The sequence below is a fragment of the Hyla sarda genome, chromosome 5, assembly GCF_029499605.1.
Source record: "Hyla sarda isolate aHylSar1 chromosome 5, aHylSar1.hap1, whole genome shotgun sequence".
NCBI classification, from domain to species: domain Eukaryota; kingdom Metazoa; phylum Chordata; class Amphibia; order Anura; family Hylidae; genus Hyla; species Hyla sarda.
Window position 1 is genome coordinate 289,012,868 of NC_079193.1, and position 23,041 is coordinate 289,035,908.

General features: G+C 41.7%; 1 protein-coding gene across 1 annotated transcript in view; it reads right to left on the bottom strand.

Annotated features, from left to right (window-relative positions):
• The window catches only part of ATP6V1H (ATPase H+ transporting V1 subunit H), a 128,083-nt gene that overhangs the window by 49,106 nt on the left and 55,936 nt on the right, over positions 1-23,041 (bottom strand). Inside the window, exons 9-12 of the mRNA XM_056521916.1 lie at positions 18,535-18,632; positions 17,445-17,637; positions 11,883-12,061; positions 5,451-5,576 (exon numbers count right to left, since the gene is read on the bottom strand). Of these exons, the coding sequence (XP_056377891.1) occupies positions 5,451-5,576; positions 11,883-12,061; positions 17,445-17,637; positions 18,535-18,632 (596 nt within the window). The remainder of the gene's footprint in view (positions 1-5,450; positions 5,577-11,882; positions 12,062-17,444; positions 17,638-18,534; positions 18,633-23,041) is intronic.

The following is a 23,041-nucleotide window of genomic DNA, read 5'->3' on the forward strand; positions in this document are numbered from 1 at the left end:
CCTAGCTCCACCTCCTATCTTATCCTCATATCCTGTCCTCCTAACTCTACCTCCTATCCCGACCATCCCATCCTCCTATCTTGACTTCCTATCCCGACCTCCCAACCCGTCCTCATATCCCGACCCATAATATGTGTACCAGGTATTGAAATATCTCCAGCCGTACAGAAGTTATGTGGGAACATACATTTCCCATTGATTTGCACGGGACTTTAAACAAAAACCCTGACCCTCACAAATGGGGGTAGTTAAGGGTTAAATTAACTATCCTATATTTCAAGTGGACATATAAGTAACATGTGACCAAGTATTATCAAAATATCTCCAGCCGTTTGGAAGTTATGCAGTAACATATTTTCCATAGACTTGTACAGGACTTTAAAACATAAACCCCGCCCCTGACAAATGGGGGTGAGTAAGGGTTAAATCACCTATCCTATGTTTGTTGTTGACATATAAGTAACATGTGTGCCAAGTTTCATGTTAATATCTTTTGGAAGTTTTTGTGGAACATACACACATACACACACGTTGAGTTTTATATAATATATATATATATATATATATATATATATATATATATATATATAGATATATAGATGAGTTCCCATAGATAACCTCCAGCACTAGCAGCCTGATGAGATGACCAGCTGGAATGATCAACCACCTGATCCCCAACCAGAGGATTCATGGGAAATGTAGGCTGCACTACAGAACCCACATAACTGTGGATTTGTAAACCAAAATGAAGCCTATCCCATGTATGCCACATCAGCAAAAGAGGTAAGTAAAAGGAATATACAAGAACCTGTACATTATGCTCTAATAATAGCTTAAGCTGCACTATATAAGCAAAATATATACACACACACATATATATATATATATATTTTTTTTTTTTATTGCGCAACATGTTCAGCTTCCATTGCGCAAATTCGGAGCTGTTAGCACTGGGGGCTAATAAAACAGGTATCTCCAGAACCGGACCACGGTTCCAGGTAAGTGATACGCAAATCTGGGTAAGTGATCACTTGTTGTAATTTGGTTCACCCACAATTTAACCTCATATATTGGGTTTAGTGCAGGTGAGACAGCTGTCAGTTCCCTAGGGTCACCTAGATTTTTATTTATTTATTTTTACTGATTAGTGCCAGATACTAAAACATGTTTTTTTCTTTTTTCTGTTTCTATTTTCTGGTTGTACATTATTATGGGGGGCAGCCATCTTGCCTGAGGTGCTTTTAACAGCATTCAGTGATGCTTTGCAGCAGGCCCCATGGGCATGGACACAATGAACATCTCCAAACCCTATTTATTTTGTGGGGCAGATTTGTAAAGCTTTGAGACCTGTGCAGAGGAAGGGCGAGACCAAGCTCCTATTGTTTGGTCTATTGGTGTCACCTTTCACAGTAATGCTGTACAGATCACTTTACAGCAGCCTCTTCCTTATCACAAGCAGAACAGAAAGTCTCAGCTTAGTGGTCAGACGAAAAAACTACAATTCTTAAAGTGTTATTGTCATTTATATAAACTTCTGACAGGCTGGCCAGATATGTCAAAAGTATAGATTGCACCAGGTCTGGGTACCAGTGCTTAGTACCAGTGCTCTCTTCATGTACAGGACGTAAATGTACATCCTGGTGCGCTAAGTCTCATCGCATCAGGATGTATATTTAGGTCCATTGTCATTAAGGGGTTAAACAATGGGTCATTTTCTTAGGACGCCTTCTTTTTAAAAGGTGCATATACATTTTAATAAACTGTCAGCCGTGCTTCTTTAAGCCAACAGTTCTCATTCCCTACCTCCCCCATACACATTAAAGAGGTACTCCACTGGCCAGTGTTCTGGCTGCGTTCGGAACATTTAGTTCCAAACACTGTGCGCACGCTGTGGGGGTCAACCAAGCCCCCTCGTGATGTCAGGCCATGCTCCCTCAATGCAAGTCTATGGGAGGGGGCGTGGTGGCCATCACGCCCCCTCCCAAAGACCTGCATTGAGGGGGTGTGGCCTGACATTACGAGGGGGCATGGCCAACCCCACAGCACGCACACAGCATTCAGAACTAAATGTTCCGAACGCAGCTGGAACCCTGGACAGTGGAGTACCCCTTTAAACATTCTACTCGGAGGGGAGGGGTAAGTTGCAGCTAGATAGCACAGGTGCCGGCTTATGCCACCAAGAACAAAAAAGTTGTGACAAAACTATAACATGCCCAAACCTTCTCTCCACCGACATTATCTGTCATTGGAAAGTCTGGTGTCTGTTATACATACACCTAAACATGATGGCAGCGGGTTTGACCGACTTTAGTATAAGGCAGTGTTTTCCAAACAGAGAGCATGCTGGGAGCTGTAGTTTTCAACAGCTGGAGACACTCTGTTTGGAAAACACTGGCATAAGGTCTATGGGCACCTTTAGGCTGTCTATTGACTTATGAAAAGCATCCCTGCCATTTCCTTAGAATGAAGGACACACAGTGCTGGTGTAGCACTGTAAGGATACATTCACACTACCGTTATGACACAGTAGCGTGACAGCCATCAGGGGAGCCGGGAAGAAAAGCGAAGAAATATTACTGCTTGTGTCGACTTTTTCTCCCGCTATTCATAATGGCGCCCAGCGGCCCCCGTAATAGTAAATGGGAGCTGCCGGGACATGTTGTTGCCCGTTACCAAATGTCGTGAAAAAGGCAGTTAAATTCAGGAAAAAAAAGACTTGATGGCCGTTCTCGACAGGGAGAAACGGCAGTGTGAAAGGGGCTTAACCCATTCTAGGTTCTACCCTGCAAATGGCCCAATATACAGGGAATTACAAGCCAGCTTCTTACACTTGTGTAAGGTTACGCCGATTGAAAAGGGGCTGCTGTGCAGAGAAAAAGGACGCAGTGCTACTTCAGCTCTGCATCATCTTCATTCTCATGACAAGTTGGGGGTAACAGATCATAAAGTGTTGGCATATTTAAAAAAAAAAAAAAAGATTAGATGTAAACAACCATCTGCGAGGCAGATAATATACACCATTTACTTTTTAGACCCCTTTTATATTTGTCACTGAATGTGTCATAAACAGAATACTAACAAAGTAGCAATAGTATGTGTTCATTCTACTCTTGGTGACAAGATATACAAGACATATTAAAGGTTTACAGGAAATAAAATAAGTAAAAGGAAATATAAACAATCACTTGCTCTTCTGCTGAGCGGCTGCCAGTTTATTTAATACAGAAAGCAAACATAAACCACCAGCATTGTTATATGCCCTTGTCTTGCCCATGGCAATCCCCAGACATGCTGTAAAAGCATCACCTTCTGTTCTCATCTTTAAATTTCACTTTTAACAAATAAAAAATATCTACAGCTCAGAGTATGTTAGGTCAAACAAGAATGAATTGGAAATCTCTATAGACCAGCACTGGCTGTACATGCCGCCAGGCAAATTAAAGGAACAGGTTTTAGTGTAGAAGCCTAAATGCAAAAGGTTTCTATCACTTTATTAATACAACCTGGCACATTGAAAATACCGCCCGGTCTGTAGGCATCATGTTATAGAGCAGGAGGAGCGGAGCAGATTGCTATATAGGTTTGTGGGAAAAGTTCCAGGATAACTTGTCATTTATTCATGTAAGTCTCTGCTCATTCTGGGCTAAGTAGTCATGAGGGCGGTCCAATTAGTGATTGACAGCTGTGTATAACTGTGCATATAAAGAGCTGTCAATCACTGAGTAGAACCACCCACATGACTACTTAGCCCAGAAGGAGCAGAGATTTACATGTTTCCCATAAACCATTATACCAATCTGCTCAGCTCCTCCTGCTCTATGACATGATGCCTACAGTTGTGAATGCATTTTGAATATGACAGGTTCCCCTTAAAGTCCTCTCCTTCTCGTTGGCTGTTTGACCACTTGATTCCTTATAAGCACATTTGTCTTTTCATATGGCAAACAGGCTTCCTGCCCAGAAGCACTGGATTGTGTTTCTAGTGTTACCATAGCAAACTAATAAAAATGTTTTATTTAATTTCTTTTAAGTCCTTCAAAAAAGGGGTTATCTGGTCTTTAAAGTTGATGGCTTATCCTTTCAATGTATAAGCAAATACTGGATTGGTGGGGATGTGATCAGTTGTTTAAAAAGGCTGTGATGAGCGGCTCAAACTCTTCAATGTATACTGTTGCTTAGCCTTGCAACTGCTGTACTATTAGTCAACCCCCTCTGATCTAATATGGATGGCCAATCTATCGGTTTAAAAGAACGGAAAACACCTTTAGGGAAGGGTCACACTTAGCATATACGCATCATATTTCAATCCCCTGTGCAGCAGGAAATATGAATTCTCCTATGAACAGACACACAGGCCTACAGATGGCAGCCCTGTGTGCGCAGTGAGGTTCGGAGTTGGGGCCAGGGCGCTAACATAACTGATGCAGTGGCTCGGCTCCTAACTAGACACACAGGACTACTGTCTGGTAGCCATGTGTCTTCTCATAGAAGATTAAGCAGCGCATTTCCTGCTGCAGGGCAGATTTCGTGGAGCGACCTTACCCTTAAAGGGGTACTCCATTGGAAAACATTGTTTTTTTTTTTTTTAAGTCAGCTGGTGCCAGAAAGTTAAACAGATTTGTAAATTACTTCAATTAAAAAATCTTAATCCTTCCATTACTTATCATCTGCTGTTATGATCCACAGGAAGTTCTTTACTTTTTGAATTTCCTTTCTGCCTGACCACAGTGTTCTCTGCTGACACTTCTGTCCATTTTAGGAACTGTCCAGAGCAGGATACATTTTCTATGGGGATTTGCTCCTACTCTGGATAGTTCCTAAAATGGACAGAGGTGTCAGCAGAGAGGACTGTGGTCAGGCAGAAAGGAAATTAAAAAAGAAAAGAACTTCCTGTGGATCATGACAGCAGCTAATAAGTACTGGAATGATTAAGATTTTTTTATAGAAGTAATTTACAAATCTGTTTAAGTTTCTGGCACCAGTTGATTTAAAAAAAAAAAAAAAATGTTTTCCAGTGGAGTACCCCTTTAAAGTGTAACAGGTATTTCAGAAAACTTATGACATAACACAAACACTGACCTATGTAGATCACTCAAGGAGGGGCGGGAAGGCGAGAGCGAGCGAGGAGGTGTGCCACTTTTATTTGGTTGAGAAATAAAAAGCCAATTTTATAAGTTTGCCAACCTCCATCAGTTCCAGGAAAGGTACAGTTTGCTTTTATACCCTAACAGCTATTCAACAGTGTTTTCAGCTTCTAGCAGCAAAAGAGATGAGATATTCCCTTTAATCATTAGTTATTGACATCAATGCATCTTAAATTAAAAGGGAGAATAAAAGTAAGAAAATATTATATGTACTTACACAAAACAGATTAATGTTTTATTTCCCGGTATTTATTTTTTATACGAAGCATATACTAAGCTCTCTTAACAAAATAAATCAATGCTTACTTCAAGAGCTCGTAGTTTTTTTCGTTTAGTCTTGCAGCGTTCTCTCTCCAAAACTTCTCAGATTTGTGCACTGGGCTCCATTCCAATCTTCCAGACTTCAGCTCAGAACTGTACTCATCAAAGGAGCTGCAGAGGAGGGAAGAGAGGTGGACTCTGAGCAGCACTGTAGTAGGTTTATACACAAGACAAATCTGTTTGCCAATTGGCATTGCTTACGCCACAAATTAAACAGTGCCGCAAAAAGCACATTAATAGTAAAGCTCATAATATCGCAGTCAATAATGACAGTTCTAAGGAAACAAAGCTTTAAGGCGACGGTAACAGATGCCGTGTTAATTCAATTATCTGCTGGATAAAATGACTTTGCTCATTGTAAAAGAGCTGAGATTTATATCGGCTGCACCCTTTAGTTAAAAGGGGTACTCCTGCCCTGAGAAATCTTATCCCCTATCCAAAGGATAGGGGATAAGATGTCTCACCGCGGGGGTCTTGCCGCTGGGGACCCCCGTAATCTTGTATTCAACACCCACCTGTTTGAGCTGCATGTCGCAGTGCCAGATCACAAACAGCCGGGTGTAGACCACGGGGCCGGAGTATCATGACGTCAGGACTCCACCCCCGTGTGATTTCACCCCCCGCTATGCAAGTCTATGGAGGGGGCATAGACTTGCATAGCTGGGGCGGGGGATGACATCACTTTTTTTGATGTCTGCACCTGGGTAAGTGCTCAGAAGCAGTAGCATATCCAAATTATTCTTTGGAGCCCATCGATTTACAATTGCCTTGTGCCAAAAGCGAACATATATGAGGCTGGCAAAATGTGCAACCCGTTTCATTCCTTTCAATTCTCGTTGAGGAATATTTAACTGTTTTGTGAAGAGGACAATTCTAAGTGCTTATATTGCGTTTGTCATCCACCTTGCATAAGCAAAGTCATATGAAAATCACATCTTTGGAAAAATTAAACACCCTAGGGCAGAATTTACCACAATAATCCCCTAAAGGGCCAGGGATCACTAATAAATCAATTACCAAAACCCAGGGCACAAAGCCCGGGGCACAAGATCCCTTTAGGGACAACCCTTTTTACAATTTAACTTTTATTATATATAATTTTAAAAGAGTATCAATATATATCATGTGATAATGATTAAAACTTAAGTGTCACAGAGCCAGTCGTACATATAAGTGGGGGTAAACCCCTAAATGTTAGTTGGTGGGGAACTTCAGTTTCCCCTATATCTGGTGACTGTGACACATATTAAAATCACCAAATTTGCCCCCTCTACTAGTTTCGGTGCCTAAGCACTAGGGATCGACCGATTATCGGTATGTCCGATATTATCGGCCGATAATCACGGTATCGGCAATTACCTTGCCGATAAGCCGATAATGCCCCGCCCCCTGCAACCCCGACTCACCGCACCGCGCCCCCCCCCCCCCGACCCACCGCACCGCGTCGCACAACCCCCCCCCCCCCCCCCCCACCGTAGTGCTGGGCGGTATACCAGTATGGATTTTTGCCCATACCGCTATACCGGTCGGGCCCCTCCCCCACCCTCCGAGTCAATAAAAAAAATTAAACTTACCCGTAATGGGGGTGGTCCGGCCCATCCATCGTTCCTGTAGTGTCCGGGGGCGTTCCGGGTGAAGGGTGAACCGGTCCGGGCTGTCCTTCTTCTCCGGCGGTCATCTTCTCCACTCCGGGCAGGCTCCGGCCTAGTAGCTGCATAGACGCCGCTACGCCGTGACGTCAGGTGCGTCGCTGCGCACGGGCATCACTGCGCAGCGGTGTCTATGCAGCGTACTAGGCCGGAGCCTGCCCGGAGTGGAGAAGATGACCGCCGGAGAAGAAGGACAGCCCGGACCGATTCACCCTTCACCCCGAACGCCCCCGGACACTACAGGAAGGATGGATGGCCCGGACCACCCTGACAGGTAGGGGGAGAGAAGCGGGTGGTGGCGGCGGCGGCGGCTTATGGCACCGCAAAAGCCACTGCAGTGCATTGATTTAAAGCGCCCGCTTTAAATCAATGATCTGCAGCGGTGTCGCAGGGGGATAAATAGCCGATAACTTATACCGGAATATCGGTATAAGTTATCGGCTATCGGCCCTAACCTCCACCGATTATCGGTATTGGCCCTAAAAAAACGATATCAGTCGATCCCTACTAAGCACCGTCCTCAGGAGGATAAATGGGCAAACATCTTCAGAGATCTAGATTTGCCTTTGTCCACAGTGCGTAACATTATCAAGAAGTTTGCAACTAATCTCCCTGAGCATGGACAGAAGAGAAAAATTAATGAAAGGTGTCAATGCAGGATAGTCCGGATCGTGGATATGCAGCCTCAAACAAGTTCCAAAGATATTCAAGCTGTCCTGCAGGCTCAGGGAGCATAAGTCAGCGCAAACTATCCGTCGACATTTAAACGCAATTAAACGCTATGGCAGGAGACCCAGGAGGACCCCACTGCTGACACAGAGACATAAAAGAGCAAGACTGCAACTTCCTAAAATGAACTTGAGTAAGCCAAAATCCTTCTGGGAAAATGTCTTGTGGACAGATGAGACCAAGATAGAGCTTTTTGGTAAACCACATCATTCTACTGTTTACCAAAAACGGAATGAAGCCTACAAAGAAAAGAACACAGTACCTACAGTGAAATATTGTGGAAGTTCAATGATGTTTTGGGGTTGTTTTGCTGCTTCTGGCACTGGGTGCCTTGAATGTGTGCAAGGCATCATGAAATCTGAGGACTACCAATGGATTTTGGGTTGCACTGTACAGCCCAGTGTCAGAAATCTGGGTTTGCGTCAGAGATCTTGAGTCTTCCAGCAGGACAATGACCCCAAACATACGTCAAAAAGCACCCAGAAAGAGATCTTAAAATTGCTGTTGGGAAAAGGTGCCTTCCAATAAAAAAGACCTGGAGCAGTTTGCAAAGCAAGAGTGGTCCAACATTCCGGCTGAGAGGTGTAAGAAGCTCATTGATGTTATAAAGAGAGACTCATTTCAGTTATTTTTTCCAAAGGGTGTGCAACCAAATAATAAGTTAAGGGTGCCAATAATTTTGTCCAGACCATTTTTGGAGTTTGGTGTGACATTATGTTCAATTAGCTTTTTTTCCCTCCCTTTTTTGGTTTAGTTCCAATACACACAAAGGGAATAAACATGTGTACAGCAAAACATGTGTTAATGCAATCTTTTTCTGTGAAAAATACTTAATTTTCTTGAAAAATTTCAGGGGTGCCAACATTAACGGGCATGACTATATATCTTTTTTTTCTCAATAATTTTAGCACAAGGTCACAACATAACAAAATGAAAGCATTTTAAAAACATTTCAATTTCACTGTTTGTCTAAATAAGGTACATAGAGGGGATGATTAACTTCTTTGGGACCCCGATATGAGCCAAAGTGGAGAGCTGATGAGTATCATGGTCATTGCATGGTAATGTACACTGCTAAAAAAAAATAAAGGGAACACTTAAAGGGGTTCTCCGGTACTTACACATCTTATCCCCTATCCAAAGCATAGGGGATAAGATGCCTTATCGTGGGAGTCCCGCAGCTGGGGACGCCCGCGATCATGCACACAGCATCCCGTTTGTAACCAGTCCCCGGAGCGTGTTCGCTCCGGGTCCGATTAGGGGCGACTACAGGGACGGGGGCGTGTGACATCACGCCTCCGCCCCCGTGTGACGTCACGCTCCGCCCCTCAATGAAAGCCTATGGGAGGGGGCGAGATAGCTATCACGCCCCCTCCCATAGGCTTGCACTGAGGGGCGGAGCTTGTTGAGTTTTGAATTTTCTTTCTTTTTTTTTCCACTTGGGCAATATTCTCTACTACATTTTGTATTCACTTTGTCTGGTTCAAACAGATTTCAGAAAACATTATGGACATGTTAAAGTTACAATTCTATCAACTTTTTTTGAATTTTTTTTTGATGGTCGCTTATAAGTGATGAGTTTGGCAATTTGGTGGGGGGGGGGGCAAGGTTAATTGGGTTATTTTTGTATTTTTCCGTTTGTGAAATTTCCAAAATGTTAATAAAAATATTCTAAGTTAAAATGATTAAATATATAAATAAATAGATAGATACAATCCAAAAATAGACAGAAACAACCCCAGCATGGCGAAGAAAAGGTGGTAGTCTTTATTCACACAATGTGATGCATCGCATCACATTGAGTGAATAAAGACTACCACCTTTTTTTCACCATACTGGAGTTGCCGCTGTCTATTTTTGGATTGTGTATACTGGGAGTCCTTGGGCAGGACCGTGTTGCATCTGGCACCCATGCATTGCATTTGTGGAGTGCTGCCCTCCTTGGAAGTTTGTATATTTATATAGATAATTATATTACCAAGTAGTTTCCTAGAATCCTCTCTCACTATTGTAAGATGCTTTAATTTGGTCAAGAAAAATTTACTGGTGTATGACCGGCTTTAGTCAATTTGAAAACCAAGAGGGAAATGTCTGCTGTTTTAGATATATAGTAATTCACTGAACCATAACAGAGTTTGAGCGAGCAACAACTAAGCAAGTAGACACAACTAGCACATTTACGAAGATGGCACAAACCTAATAAAGAAAAATCTTGTAGAATAAAGTGGTCGAGTAAACCCGTCAATTTGTAAGATAAGTGTGTTGCACCTTAATGACACTTACCAGAGATCTGGGGATATTTATATCTATTAATCCAGTCTAGAGCTAAGACACCAATTATCCTGAAATCTCCTGCTACCTAAACTTGTCCAGACATCTGAGACCAGTAATAGTAGGAGAATCTGAATGTGGAGGGAATATTAATAAGCACTCCGACTTTCATCAAGTAGTTCTCAGCGGCTCCAGATGGATCAATCAATTCCCATTATAAACAAGTACATGTCTATATGAAGACTTTACTCGGTAAATACTGCAGGGTACATGGGTTCAAACAGGGTTCAGCAAGCATAGAATCTACTTAATTATTTTCCTACCGGCAAAAGAATGGCTGTAGGAAAAAAAGTTGCTGAGTTGCCCATAGCAACCAATCAGATCGATTTTATTTTGAAAAGGCCTCTGAAAAATGAAAGAAGTGATCTGATTGGTTGCTATGGGCAACATTTCCTCAGCAGAGGTTTGGATAAATTTCCCTCATGATCCTAGTATCAATATAACATAAATACAACTACTGTTAATATATCCTCAATTACAAGAATGGCGTATCGTCATAATAAGATAAGCCATTTTTTTTAGTATTATTACTATTTTGGTTTTTTATTCTGTATCAGCTGTTAACAGACTGACTAAATCCAAAACAAAATATTTCCAGAAATTTGTGTAGGAACTATTTAAGCTGTATGCTATGCATTGTTTTATAAAATGTAATGTCCTAACTTTCTTTCCATGCAGTGCCAGTTATGTAGAGAAAAGGCTAATTATCATCTTTATTGACATGTAGTACAGTTGTGTCGTTACGGTTAAAAAAAAATAAAGTGTACAACATGGATAAACAGCATTACAGATTAACTACAATTATGCTCGCTTTGTATTTTGTATCTGTCAAAGTTAAAATTTATTTGCTATGGAAATAATTTATTAAAAGCTCTTAAAGGGCTGGCTGATATATACAGTGGTCCCTCAACTTACAATATTTTCAACATACAGCGGTCTCTTCTGAAACATTGTAACTTGAAACCATACACAACATACAATGACCAGATCTGTGACAGGTGTCAATGGCTGGAAGAACTGACCAATCAGAATGGACATTTCACTAGTAAAACACCTGTATTACTGAAGAGTATGCACTGACTGTCTGTCTGGTAGCGCCCCCTACAGTACAGGGTGTTATTACATGTTCTGTAATACCCTTTACCTGTCCCAGGGTTAACTGCTCCTTTGGGTGCCAGTTGGAAGTGGCTCCATTTTACTTTTTTAGGACACAGGCCCAGATTTTCCCACAGCAGCCAATCACAACTCAGCTTTCACTTTACCAGAGCTGGTTAGCTGTACTGTGATTGGCTGATGTGGGAAAATCACTTTTTTTCTCTCAAAATCTGGGCCACTGTGTGTACTGTACAGGACCCTGAAGAAGCTCCTGTCCTCTACATAGACAGTGATTTACAGCTCCCAGTAGCTCTTTCTTTTATATGTAAGAACTTGCTTTATCTGTATTAGTTATCCACTTATTTTTCTTAAATCTTTCCTTTTTCCTTTTTTTGGATGACATTTCGGGGGCTTCAGAACCAATTACCAGGTTTCCAAAGAGATCTGGTCTCAACATACACAGTGGTTTCACCATACAATGGTCGTCCTGGAACTGATACTGTAACTTAAGGGTCCTTTGTACATCTTGGTTTAACAGTTCGATTGAGACAGAGGACGTCACATTGACTAAATTACAGAAACACCAGACAGACACCATCTGAGATCTATATACCTTAAGTCTTGCACACTTTCTCCCAGTTTTTCCAAAAGGAATTTGATATCTTCAACTATATCCTCATCATCATATTTCTGCTGCTCCAAGTTTTCCAGTTGCTTCAGAACTTTGCACTGGATCATGGCTAATGCATACTCCTGACGGCTTTCTCTTTCAGTAGATTTTTCTAGCAGGTTCTGAAACAAAAAGAAACGCAATATAATTTTTAACCTGACGTTAATTGTCATTATGTGGTAGTCATTACTTGTGTATTCTTAGTGATCAGATGGTCATGAAAAGCCTAACAATCCAAAGTAGGGAACAGAACTCTTGAATACCCAGTATTAAATACATAAAGGGCCCCAATTTTAAGTGGAAGCCAAGCAGGTGATCAGCTGGTCATTCTATGGGATGTGTAGTAATCATTTCCATGACTTGCCAATCACGCAGTACATGGATAAGCCTCTCTTTGTTAGCAGCATTTCTCGCTGGTTAAGACTGTGGTCCCAATCCTAAATACAATAACAAGATTATTTACCTGCAAGCCCCACGAAGGACCCAGCCCGCCACTAACAAGTAGATAAAAAGTTTACTTTTCTAATCCTATGGAATGGAACCTACTACCATTTTACTCCCTGAAGATGCTGCATTATGCATTGAAACATGTTGGAGATACCCTGAAATCGCTTGGGTTGGTTTGCAGCTGCCTGGATTGACACAGCTTGTTGTTACTTGTTTGGACAAGATATTCAAAAATTGTTTTACCTATATATCCCTCTTACTACCTACTAAGAAAGAAGGTGGGGATTGCAGTAAACTATATCTTCTCCGTCTCGGCCCAATATTGAAATTAATGCAATGTGTAGCCTAAAAGTGAATGAAGCTGATAAACAGCATAGAGCACTAACTTTTTAAAGCGCAACGGTCATGAAATCTGGGCCATATAACCTAAACACAGCCTCTGTACTGTGTCCAGATTGTGTATTAGGCAGTGTTTTTACCTTCTGTCTGCCGTCCTTTATTACCCCAAAAAACAGCTTTGATGGACGCCGCACACAGTCAGATAGGCGTGGCGCGAGGTTCGCAATGCCCCACTGCCGCCACGCCTATCCCCTGCACGTCAGCGCTGGGACTGCTGTTTGATTGACACACAGGTCCCAGCGCATTCGCCCCTTCACTTATCCCCCGTGCACGCCGCGGCGTGTCGTCATGCTCTGCTGTTCAAAAAAAAAAACTTTATTCAGATGTGCACCTTTTTTTATTATTGAATATCTAATAGTGCCTGCTAGCCTCTTCTTTCTTCTTGCTGTGCCGGTGACTGGAGACACGCTCCCTGCCTCTAGCACTGGGCATGAGCACTGAGGAGGTAGGAAGTGGGAGCGAGAGCTTGCCATGACGACAGATGCCGCGGCGTGCACAGGGGATAAGCGAGGGGGTGCATGCGCTGGGACCTGTGTGTCAATCACACAGGGGTTCCAGCGCTGACGTGCAAGGGATGTGCCTGGCGGCGGCAGGACATTGCAAACCTCGCACCACGCCTATCCGACTGTGTGTGGCTTCCATCAAAACTGTTTTTTGGGGATAAAGGACGGCAGGCAGAAGGTAAAAAACACACAATACAAAGGCTACGTGTAGGTTATATGGTCCAGATTTGATGACAGTTGCGCTTTAATTCTAGATTAGAAAACTCTAAGGCTATGTATTGAAATGTTATTCAGTTTTCTAAAGTGTATCTGTCAGCTTAATATGCTGTCCGATGCAATGGCAGCATATTAGTGCTTAATGTCTGTACTTCTAGTGGTCAAAGCAGGACAAAAATTATTTGGTTAGTAGAAATGTTAGTAGGAATTTACTACAGTATACTCCTAGTTATGAGCCCGGTATTCATGAGAAGAGTGCTCCTCATGCCTCTTCCCTGCCCCTCCGGGTAGTGAGGTGTATAAATACTTACACAGCAGCCTGTTAATCAGCATGAAGGATTTGGGGAGGCAGGGGGTCTACCCTCTTCTTCAAAACATTGGATTTATAACTACGAGCATGCTGTATATTCCAGCACTTCTACTAGCCACATAATGCATATTGGCTACTAAGAGGACAGGTGTGTAGCTTTATTATGTTGCACTTACTTAAGCCTACAAAGCTGACAGATCCACTTTTATGCTAGGTCTACATGGCAACGTTGACCCCAACAATCCCTGTGTAACTCCTTGAATATTGCTGCATTAATGAAAATGTAAATTAAAAGGGGTGCGTTGAGACCCACAAGGGGTCGTGATCACTACCCAACAACTTACAGAAATATAGCCAGCATGGATGTCTGTTTGCAATCACGGCCACTTGTGACTATGCAATAAAATGTGCTTAACCGAACACAAAAACGTTTATAAGATATAAAAAGTGATCCCTCAACTTACAATGGCCTCACTTCTGGACCATTGTAATTTGAAACCAGACTCAACATACAATACTACAGACAGTCCAGATCTGCGAAACAAGACAATGGCTGGAATAATTGACCAAATAAAATGGGCATTCACTGGTAAAACCCCTGTATTACTGAAGCGTATGCACTGAATTCCTGGTCTGGTAGCGTCCCCTACAGTACAGGGAGGTATTACATGTCCTGTACCTATGCCCTAAAGGACCCTGTAGAAGCTCCTGTACTCTACATAGACAGTGATTTACAGCTCCCAGCAGCTCTTTCTTACTTTTATATGTAAGGATTTGCTTTATTTACTTATTTTTCTCTAATCCTCACTTTTTCCTATTTTTGGATGACATTTTGGGGCTTCAGAACCAATTGCCAGGTTTCCATAGAGATCTGGTCTCAACATACAATGGTTTCAACAAACTATTGTCATCCTGTAACAAATTTATATTGTAACTTGAGGGAACTGTAATAATATAATTTCTATACTTGTTTGTTGATCCAAAATACAACAGCCTCCAATATTTATCCTCTTTTTCAGAATGTTCAGAATTTTCTTTCTTGTCCATGGCTTATGTAATGCTCCTTATAAGAGTTAAATGGTAAAATATCTACCATGTTAGTAACAGATGAGGTGCAGACAGGCATCTGAAACCAGTTTATATTACTATTGTATTCCCTTGCCTCTCAACTGCGTTTTGTGCTGCATTACCAATCACACATAAATTCAAAGAACATCTCACAGAATTTAGAAAGTAGCATTGATTTACCAGTACAGCTCGTATAATCCACTGCTGGTCCCTGATGCCTGTGTTCAAGGTGGAAAGAGCCAACACATAATGTTTGTCATTGTGTCTTAAATCTTGATTCTTTAGAATTTGAATTATTATAATATTTTTATTTATTTTTTGGGAAAATAAAGTACTGTTGCCACAGTAACAAGAAATCCTTCCATGTATCCTGTTTCGGCAATGTTGACCGCAGTACAAAGTCACCATTTGTCTCATGAATTTTAATACCAGATCTATAGATTACAGGTGAAACCAGATATCTGCTAAAGCATTAGAACAGGCAGGAACAGTACATGAAAAAGTGGGACATTTATCAAGGCGTTTCTCCCAAGGAATAGAACAAGGAAAATAATGTTTGCAGACTCTGAGAACAAAGACACACACCTAAAGTGAAAAAAGTCACAGCTTTTTTTTCCCCATAAACCTCGATTGGTTGTTTTCATGTTTGATTGGCAACAATAATAATTGCCTGTTTGATAATAATAATCTCAATAGTGTAATAATCTCACAGTGTAATAGGGCCCGTAGCCAATTTGATTGTGTAATGTCATAGGGGAAACAGTGAAGGTCAGCATAAAGACTATGTGCACTTTGGCAGCCAATTGGTATTGCTACAAAAATGAAGCAACTCTGCAATCAGTCTTGGTTTTAAAATATACTAACATTTTGGGGTAAATTTATCAAACCTTGTGTAGAGGTACACAAGGTATTTGTACACTGCTCAAAAAAATAAAGGGAACACTAAGATAACACAGTCCATAGCATCAATGCCTTCCTCTTGCAGGAACCGCTGACACACTCCAGCCACATGAGATCTAGCATTGTCTTGCATTAGGAGGAACCCAGGGCCAACCGCACCAGCATATGGTCTCACAAGGGGTCTAAGGATCTCATCTTGTGACCTAATGGCAGTCAGGCTACCTCTGGCAAGCACAGGCCACCCCACACCATTACTGACCCACCGACAAACCAGTCATGCTGGAGGATGTTACAGGCAGCAGGACGTTCTCCACGGCGTCTCCAGACTCTGTCACATGTGCTCAGAGTGAACCTGCTTTCATCTGTGAAGAGCACAGGGCGCTAGTGGCGAATTTGCCAATCTTTGTGTTTACAGGCAAATGCCAAACGTCCTTCACGGTGATAGGCTGTAAGCACAACTCCCACCTGTGGATGTCGGGCCCTCATACCACTCTCATGGAGTCTGTTTCTGACCATTTGAGTGGACACATGCACATCTGTGGCCTGCTGGAGGTCATTTTGCAGGGCTCTAGCAGTGCTCCTCCTGCTCCTCCTTGCACAAAGGCAGAAGTAGCGGTCCTGCTGCTGGGTTGTTGCCTTCCTACGGCCATCTCCACGTCTCCTGATGTACTGGCCTGTCTCTTGGTAGTGCCTCCATGCTCTGGACACTACGCTGACATACACCGCAAACCTTCTTGCCATAGCTCGCATTGATGTATCATCCTGGATGAGCTGCACTACCTGAGCCACTTGTGTGGATTGTAGACTCAGTCTCATGCTACCACTGGAGTGAAAGCAGTATTCAAAAGTAACCAAAACATCAGCCAAGAAGCATAGGAACTGAGAAGTGGTCTGTGGTCACCACCTGCAGAACCACTCCTTTATTGGGGTGTTTTGCTAATTGCCTATAATTTCCACCTGTTGTCTGTTCCATTTGCACAACAGCATGTGAAACTGATTGTCAATCAGTGTTGCTTCCTGAGTGGACGGTGTGATTTCACAGAAGTTGGATTGGCTTGGAGTTGCATTGTGTTGTTTAAGTGTTCCCTTTATTTTTTTGAGCAGTGTAATATACATTGGTTAAAAAATATGTATATTGTTGACCCTGCAGCTATTGCCTGTGTGTCTCTGTGAGGAGTCCAAATACAGGAAGTGACGGTGGACAAGCAGGACAGTGTGCAGTGAGGTTCTGTGACATGCTACAGGCTCACACATGAGTATGATTGACAACCTAGGAGCCTACACAAAGCCCTGCTTCTCCTGCCCTCACTTCCTGTATTTGGACTCCTCATAGAGACAACACAGGCAATAGCTGCGCAGACAGCATTTTTTCACCCAAAAATACAAATTTTTTAACCAATGTATATTACAAATATACATATAATGGTATTATCTACATTATATAAAATGTTTTGGTATACGATAGGTACACTTAAAATTTATGATCTTGGAATGTATAAAATGGCCAGTGTTTACGCATTTCACTGGATTTACTTTACAACAGAACATCCAAAATGCTCAAACAAGTGACCTTCAAGTACATATTATAAATACACTTCTAGGTCCTTTCCACCTTACAATGTACACTTATGGTCCCCTATAATAGTGCATGGAATTACTTACCTTGAAAGCGGCAAGGATGATTCTTGTCACTTTCTCTTTCACTGACTCTTGGAGGATATCAGACAACACTGGCACAATGTTATACCTTCTCAGGTATTCACACATTTGTGGACTGAAGGCAAGCAGCCAGATGGAGAAGATCATTTGATACTGAAGCTGGAATCCACATTTGTTACTCAGTACAGACATTATACTGAAACAGATAAAACAGAAAGCATATTCAGAAGAGAGCTTTTAGGTAAGAGTACAAAAGATCTAGCACCTGGTGTTGTGGAATACAAGGGGATACCAAGTATTCTCATGTCATAGTGACATTGTTTGGATTAGTCTCGGTCTCAGTGCTAAGACTCCCACCGATCAATAGATATAGCAGAGTGTAGTGCGCAGCAGTAGCATGCTTCATTCCTGGTTTACAGCTCAGCTCATCTGATTGCAGGTGATGGCTCCATTAACTATGAGGCTAAGTTTTTACTGCCGCACAGCATTTCTTCATGGCAAGAACGCAGCAGACAGGTGCTGTTTTTCTGCAGTTTTTGGCCTCAGTGGCAGTTTTCCAAAATTGCAGCAGCATGTTGAGACTATGGCGTATTTTTTTTATTTTTTTATTTTATTTTTTTTCCTAAACAAAATCCTAGTGTCTCTCTTCCACCAAAGTCTATGAAAGCCAAAAAATAAATAAAAAATAAGCCACCAAAAGAAAACCATGCAGGTTTAGCATTGGCTTTTTTCCCTCCATTATTTCAAAAGAAATCCTTGAGTCACTTGATAAAAGAATCAATTGACTTGTCAAGATAAAAATGCAGGTGGAAAAAATGCCAAAGAAAAAAAACATTGAGACTATGATTTTAATAATAGGCCCTGGATAGATAAATATTTGTATACTAAAGCACACTATTCTTTGCAAAGTGTCTTCTTCCTACATTTCATAAATTTATTTCTCTGTCTCCAACAAACTTGTCTCCTGTACTTTTCGAGTACCTTATCGTTTGGCAATCATATTATTCTGAAGTTGAAGTCAAATCCATGGTGACAGCAATTGTCTTTTCGAAGCTTCTTAACATTTATCACTGCACTCTGTAGGAAGCCTTACCAGTTGACACCATCTGCTTCCACCCACGCGAAACGATACTCATTAACCCTAAGCATCAGCTGAAGGCATCCAGCAACACACTGCACGTACTGGGAGCTCTAGAAGTGGAAGAATGAAAGACATAAGCATCGAAGAAAAAAACAAAACAACATGCATTATATGATATATTTTTTTCTTCCCTTCATCACTGAATATATATATATATATATATATATATATATATATATATCCGAGTACCCGGCGTTGCCCGTTCTTTCCTTCCTAATCCTTGTTGGGGAGGAAAATCAACAACAGGAGGAAGCTTTTGACTTCATATCCTGTCCTCATATTTTGTTGTCATATCCCAACCCATATCCTGTCCTATCTCGATCTCCTATCCCTTCCTCCTATCTCGACCCCATAGCCCATCCTCCTATCCCGACCTCCTATACCGTCCTCCTGTCCAGTCCTCATAGCCCGACCCCATGTCCTGTCCCCCTGTCCGGACTGATATGTGGTGAAGATATTGTAAGCTGAAAATAGAAATGGACGTGGCTTTGTGGCACTGGGCATGATTTGCAAGCCAGACCAATGCACAAAAAGGGTAGATAATACAAGGGGTGGAGCTTAAACAGTGGGCGTGTCTTTGTGAGATGGGTGTGGCTTGCAAGCCGGACGGACACATTCACCAGGATATGCAGAGCGGAGCTTGTGGAGTGAGGTACTGTAAATCCCATATACTTGCATGGGACTTGACATAAAAACCCATCTTTTATATAAGGGTGTAGGTAAGGGTTAATTTAACTATCACATTTTTATTTGACATGTAAGTAATATAAGTAATGTGTGTACCAGGTATTATTGAAATATCTCCAGCCGTACGGAAGTTATGTGGGAACATACATTTCCCATAGATTTACATGGGACTTTCAACAAAAACCCCGACCCTCACAAGTTAAGGGTTAAATTAACTATCCTATATTTTAAGTGGACATATAAGTAGCATGTATTATCGAAATATCTCCAGCTGTTTGAAAGTTATGCAGTAACATCTATTTCCCATAGACTGGTGTGGGACTTTAAACAAAAACCCCGACCCTGGCAAGTGGGGGTGAGTAAGGGATAAATTACTTATCCTATGATTGTTGTTGACATATAAGTTTCAAGTTTCATGTTAATATCTTTTAGCCGTTTGGACGTAATGCTGGAACGTACACACATACACACATACATACATACACACATTGGGGGAGATTTCTCAATACCTGTCCAGCGGAAAAGTTGCTGAGTTGCCCATCGCAACCAATCAGATTTCTTCTTTAATTTTGCAGAGGCCTTTTCAAAAATGAAGGAAGTGAGCTGATTGGTTGCCTTGGGGAACTCAGCAACTTTTCCTCTGGACAGGTTTTGATAAATCTCCCACATTGAGTTTCATATATATAGATCAGTGATATTCTTTGGCTACAATCCAAGATGAAAAACCACAATATTTTCTTAGGATGCTAATAGTAACAGATGTTTAGCACGCCTTACTTTACATCAGTGTTTTCCAACCAGCGTGCCTCCAGACGTTGCAAAACTACAACTCCAAGGATGGCTGGACAGCCGTTGGCTGTCTGGGCATGCTGAGAGTTGCAGTTTCACAACAGCCGGAGGCACACTGGTCGGGAAATACTGCTTTACATAATGGTTGTCACCCACCGATGTGCTGCATTTCCCATCCTCACTCATTCAAATCGCCTAAGCAAGTCCATTCTTGTTTGCTATTCCCCACGTATCCGCGGCACAGTGTGCCTTTTTTCCCACTGCATAACATATAAGACATTATTGGATTTGTGGCAGTAGGATGCTGTGATGGTGAAAGTGCCCATTCAGAGAGTGACAGATAGGGGCTCATTTATGCGGCTCCAGAATATGTGGTTAGTGACTTCAATTACTTATTTATTGGCTTGTCTGGGCACTTGTACAAAGTTTACGAAATTGATTGTTTAGTGGATCGCCTTATCAAATGCACCGATATCAGCGGGTTAGCTAGTTTATTCCTGGGTCTTATACACAAACAAGAATCTCAGCCAAACTTCAGGGAAGTCCTAACTTCAGGGGAAACTAAAAGGAAATAAGGCAAAGAGGATACAGATACAGTGATCTCTCAACTTACTATGACCTCAGGTTACAATATTTTCCACATACAATGGTCTTTTCTGGACCATTGTAACTTAAAACCAGACTCCACATACAATACTATCTGTGAAACATGTCAATGGCTGGAAGAACTGACCAAATCAGAATGGGCATTTTCCATCCTCCCACACATCAGCCACCCCACCCATTGAAACATAAATGAGCTGCATCCAATCAAAAGACCTGTGGTTTTCAATCAGGGTGCCTACAGCTGTTGCATTAGTTGCAGATTGAGCTCTCTCCCACCAAGCGATCCCTCCACCCATTGAAGCAGACAGGCTCCCTGTCATCAGCTGACTAGTGAGTCAGGTCTCAGCCACATTGCAAACTGGGAAAAATCTGAGACAACAATCATTTTGTATGCTGTTAAAAATAAATATTGGAATGAAAATCACAGAAGAATTGTGAGAAAACCGTCACACACAGGTACAGACACTATATTATGAACTACACTAACTTTACAGCCCCTGTAGCATAGTCATATAAAATTTTTTTTTTTTTTATGGAAGTATGTTCTCAGAATGTACCCAGAAAAATATATTTAAAGTAACAGTTTGTAGAGTTGAAAAAAAAAAAAAACACAAGAGTCCAAAGAGTTTAACCCCTTAAGGACGCAGGGTTTTTCCGTTTTTGCTTTTTCATTTTTCCTCATCACCTTCTAAAAATCATAACGCTTTCAATTCTGCACATACAATTCCATATGATAGCTTATTTTTTGCGCCACCAATTCTACTTTGTAATGACATCAGTCATTTTACCAAAAGGTCCACAGCGAAACGAAAAAAAAAAATCATTGTGCGACAAAATTTAAGAAAAAATTAAATTTTGTAACTTTTGGGGGCTTCCGTTTCTAGGCAGTGCATTTTTTTAGTAAAAATGACACCTTATCTTTATTTTGTAGGTCCATACGGTTAAAATGATACCCTACTTATATAGGATTGATTTTGTCGTACTTTTGAAAAAAAATCATAACTACATGCTGGAAAATTTATACGTTAAAATTTCTCATCTTCTGACCCCTATAACTTTTTTTATTTTTCCAAGTACGGGCCGGTATGAGGGCTAATTTTTTGCGCTGTAATCTGAAGTTTTTATCGGTACCATTTTTGTATTGATCTTACTTTTTGATCACTTTTTATACATTTTTTCAGGATATAAAAAGTGACCAAAAATACGCTATTTTGGACTGGAATTTTTTTGCGGCGATACCACATGTTTATTTTTACAGTTTTTTTTTTTTTATGACAAAGGGGGGTGATTCAAACTTTTATTAGGGAAGGGGTTAAATGACCTTTATTAACTTTTTTTTTAAACTTTTTTTTTGTAGTGTCATAGTTATAGCTCCCATAGGGGAGGGGACCTCCACTCACGTGCTAGCTGATCGGGAGATCGCGATTTTATCGCGATGGTCCCGATCAGCCCTACTGAGCTGTCGGGAAGCTTTCACTTTCATTTTAGACGCGGCGATAAATTTTGATTGCCGCGTCTGAAGGGTTAATATCGCGCGGCACAACGATCGGTGCCACACGCTATTAGCCCAGGGTCCCGGCTATCATTAGCCGCCGGGACCGACCCGGTATGATGCATTATTTACCGGGACCAGGCACATGGCGAACAGGTACGCCCGGCGTCCTTAACCCCTTAACGACCACGGACGTAAATGTACGTCCTGGTTTGGCGGGACTTCCCGCACCAGGCCGTACATTTACGTCCTGTGTATGACCGCGAGCATTGGAACGGTGCCCGCGTCATACACGGCAGGCTCCGGCTGCTACTGGCAGCCGGGGACCCGTCGGTAATGGCCGACATCCGCGGATGTCCGCCATTAATCCCTCAGATGCCGCGGCGATCCGATCATCCAGCATGGCGGCCGGAGGTCCCCTCGCCTGGCTCCGGCCGTCTCCCGGGGTCTTCTGCTCTGGTCTGAGATCGAGCAGACCAGAGCAGAAGATCACCGATAATGCTGATCAGTGCTGTGTCCTATACATAGCACTGAACAGTATTAGCAATCAAAGGATTGCTATAGATTATCCCGCACAGTGAATGGCGTAAACGTAAAAAATAAAAAAAAAGTCCAAAAATGCAGATTTTCTGTCGCATTTTATTAAAAAAAAATTATAAAAAATTATCTAAAAGTTTTATATATGCAAATGTGGTATCAATAAAAAGTACAGATGACGGCGCAAAAAAAGAGCCTTCATACCGCCTTATATATGGAAAAATTAAAAAGTTATAGGTGGTCAAAATAGGGCGATTTTAGATTACTGATTTTGTACAAAAAAAAGTTTTAGATTTTTTTTTAAGCGGTACAAAAATATAGAAGTATCTAGCCATGGGTACCATTTTA